At 49.1% G+C, this 3,921-nt stretch overlaps 1 protein-coding gene across 1 annotated transcript in view; it reads left to right on the top strand.

Moving 5' to 3' along the window:
- PLA2G1B (phospholipase A2 group IB) overlaps positions 1–3,921 on the top strand; it is a 12,918-nt gene that overhangs the window by 1,718 nt on the left and 7,279 nt on the right. The window contains exon 3 of the mRNA XM_006770343.2: positions 873–937. Within this exon, the coding sequence (XP_006770406.1) occupies positions 873–937 (65 nt within the window). The remainder of the gene's footprint in view (positions 1–872; positions 938–3,921) is intronic.

The following is a 3,921-nucleotide window of genomic DNA, read 5'->3' as shown; positions in this document are numbered from 1 at the left end:
GGCACCCACCTTGGTGGGCCTGGACCCACCCACTCACTGGCCCTGCCCCCCCCCACCGCTGAAGTTCGCCTCCCTTTTAAACCAATAAAGAAATTATAGATTTAAAAAAAAGAATTATAGGAAAATATAAATAAATAAATAAATAAATAATTAAATAAAATGGTTAACTTATGCTATGTGAAATTCACCCCCAAAATGTTATGTTAGACATTTTTTAATATTTTTTTATTGATTTCAGAGAGGAAGGGAGAGAGAGAGAGAGCGAGAGAGAGAGAGAGCGAGAGAGAGAGAGAGCGAGAGAGAGAGAGAGCGAGAGAGAGAGAGAGCGAGAGAGAGAGAGAGCGAGAGAGAGAGAGAGCGAGAGAGAGAGAGAGAAACATCAATGATGAGAGAGAATCATTGATCGGCTACCTCTAGCACACTCCACACTGGGGGGTGAGCCTGTAACCCAGCCATGTGCCCTACCCTGGAATAAAACCCTGCCCTCTTGATTCATAGGTCGATGCTCAACCACTGAGCCACGCCAGCTGGGTTGTGTAGACATTTGATACAATAGTTCTGAAAACTTTTTTATTCTGTAAGTCTTTGGTGGGTTTTCTTACAAACCCACAGTGGGGAATGGGGAGGGAGCTGGTATTGGTATAGTGGGGAAAGGAAAATAAGACGTGTGCCTTAGAATCAGACATTCCTAAGTTTGAGTCCCTACCTGCCATTTGCAGGCTGTGCGGCCTGGAGCAAGTTACTTTACCTCTCTGAGCCGGCTTCCTCGCCTGCCAAGTGCATGACTGACGGCACCATTCAACAGGACCCACAACTCAGACCCAGGCACACGAGAAGACAACGGTCATTTCCTCCCTGTCCCCCTTCTCCAGGTTGATGGCTTTGCCACCACCCCCACCACCACCCCCAGCGATGAAGCTGGGCTGAGTGCCAAGGGGTGGGTAAGAGGGTCAAGATTCCAAGATATGTGATTCCAGAAATAACCCCTTTCCTTAAAAAGTGCTGATGACGAATACATACACCTCTTACTGGCAGGGGTTACGTGCATGCGGTCACCCAAAGCAGACAGACTCAAGGACAACCCGAAGTCAGCAGGGAGCAAAGCAAACACTACAGCCTTATCTTGGGGCCTCGGGGTGACTATAAGAAGGGAGGCCTCCAATGGAGTCAGTCCTTTCTCGCTCATCAGTTTCCCGACAGGATGAAACTCCTTGTGCTGGCTGCTCTGCTCACAGGTAGGCACGTCTTTCCAGCTCCACCTACGTCTAGGGCTAGGATCTCACTCTTTTGGAACGGGGGTCACAGATCACAGGGCTGGCCAGACCTGGAATCTTTTATTATTTTTATTTTATTTTATTAATTAAAAATATTTTTATTGATTTCAGAGAGGAAGAGAGAGAGAGAAACATCAATGATGAGAGGGAATCATTGATCGGCTGCCTCCTGCACACCTCTCAATGGGGATTGAGCCCACAACCTGCGCATGTGCCCTGATTGGGAATCGAACTGTGACCTTCTGGTTCTTAAGTCGATACTCAACCACTGAGCCACACCGGCTGGGCCAGACTTGGAGTCTTTATTCAGAGCTTCCTGAGGGGCTTAAGGTCTCCCATATTGGGATTCCCTCAAATCCCCCCTCAAGCTGGCACCCTTCAACCTTCAGGTGTGAGCTCGGATAACCCCTCTCAAAAAGGCCCACCCTGTGCATCCAGACGAACAAAGACGCCTCTTCTTTCTTCCTACCATGTTGCCTTGGCACCAGGTCCCATCTTCCCAGCACCTGTCTTTGCTTGCAATTTGTATCTTGTTGGGTTTGTGTGGGGGTTTTTTACCCATCTACATGGGCTCTATGAGAGCAGAGATACTGCTGTTTGCACCGTTATTGAATGAATAAATGGAATCCGACACATTCCCAGCTCATTCATCCATCATTCATTCATTCATTCATTCAACACTGATGGTATCAGAGCCACCAAGGGATCAGGCTCTGGGTTGAGACTGAAGAGTGAGATGAATGAGCCACGCACCAGTCGGAGGAACACACACAGGAGCTGTATGTGGACTGGCCTCTGCAAAGACAGAGCTGGTGGGACCAGAGAGAGAGAGAACAGGGAAGCAGGAGTAGGGTCTGGAGGTGGGTCACCCGAGCCAGGCTACTCGGTCTGAGCAGGCTCCAGGCTCCTGCCCCAGGACACAGCCCCTGCTGGCTGGGCTGCCGCATGGAGGTGCTGGGGGGGAGGGTGACCAGCTGCCGCCCCTCCCCTGCCCTGGGGTCTAAGCACATGAGTGGGCCAGCGTCACAGACCAAGGAAAGAGAGGGCAGGGCAGGGGGCAAAGAGACAGCAGTCGTGGCTGATTGAACCAGGACCCCAAAATCATTTCCTGCGTCTTCTCTTTAGGGCACCAAACCTCAGAGGGTCAGGCTCTGCAAATGGGGTGAAGGGATCCTGCTTCCCTGTGTCTAGGGGGCCAAGCTTTGTGCTTGGTTTAGACAGACACTCAACCAGAGGTAGACTTTTTTAACTTCTTCAATCGATATTTACTGAGCACCTACTATGTGCCAAGAACTTCAATTCATGTATTGATGATTTCATTCATTTAACTCATCATGTATTTATTGAGTGTCTACTATGTGCCGGGCCCCATGTGAGGTCCTAGGGAATAAAAGCCCTGAGGCCTGTCCTCAAGTGTTCTGTCCTCGGAGAGGGAGGCATTAAATAGACGGAGCACAGACTGTGGGAGGGACGATGAACAAAGAGCATGAAGAGAAGTGATGGCAGGGGAGCCACTTAGCTCGGGTGGCCAGGACGGGCCTTTTGAGGAGGTGGCTTTTAAACCAAGATCTTCCAGCTTTTCAAAGTGAGATGACAGGTGTGCCCGGCAGAGGGAGCAGCGGTGGGTGGGCCTGGAGGCAGAGCGAGAGGCTGAGCTGCTGAGGATGGGAGGCCGCAAAGGCCTCCTCACTGTTCTCTGCACTCCCGCCCACCTCAGCCCCACAATCCCCCACAATCCCCCTATTTTAGATTCTTCTTACCCTGTTCCAATTTTTCATCCTCTAGCACATTATCTGATCTCCTTTTTTGAAAAAAAAATATTTTTTTATTGATTTCATAGAGGAAGGGAGAGAGAGATAGAAACATCAATGATGAGAGAGAATCATTGATCTGATCGGCTGCCTCCTGCACGCCCCCTACTGGGGGATCGAGCCTCAACCCAGGCGTGTGCCTTTGACGGGAGTCAACCCCAGAACCCTTCGGTCTACAGGCCAACACCCTGTCCACTGCACCACACCGGCTGGGGCCTGATCTCCTTTTTTATTACGTTTATTGCTTATTGGCTTTCTCCCCCACTAGGATCTAAGCTCAGTGAGGTTATAGACCTTTAACTTGTTCCCTGATGTATCCCAAGCTCCTGGGCCCTGGTAGGTGCTCAATCAACATTTGCAGAATAAATAATGGAGATGGTTTAAAACCATCCTCATCGAAAACATATGTTCACGAAAACTAGTTAATGGCAGCACTACTGAGAACAGTGCAAAAGCGGGAACAGCCCAAATGTCCACCAAATGATGAATATATAAAATGTGGCCTATCGGTACAGTGGACTATCATTCTATGAAAAGGATGGAAGTGCTAATATACATGTTGTAACATGAATGGACCTCAGAAAGGTGATGCTAAGTGGAAGAAGCCAGTCGCAGAGGTCACATGTGGTATGATTCCATTTATACGAAGGGTTCAGAGCAGGCAAATCGTAGGGCAGACAGCAGAGTGGGGGTGCCAGCAGGGAGGGGGAGCTTTTGCTGATTGGTACAGGGTGTTCTGGGGCGGGGGGATAAAAATGTCTATTAGTGTGATATTTGCACAACTGTGAATTGTACACTTTAAATGGCTAAAATAGTGAATTTTATGTCATATAAAT

Source organism: Myotis davidii, unplaced genomic scaffold, assembly GCF_000327345.1.
Source record: "Myotis davidii unplaced genomic scaffold, ASM32734v1 scaffold803, whole genome shotgun sequence".
Lineage (NCBI taxonomy): Eukaryota > Metazoa > Chordata > Mammalia > Chiroptera > Vespertilionidae > Myotis > Myotis davidii.
This window is presented reverse-complemented; position numbering and strand designations above follow the sequence as displayed.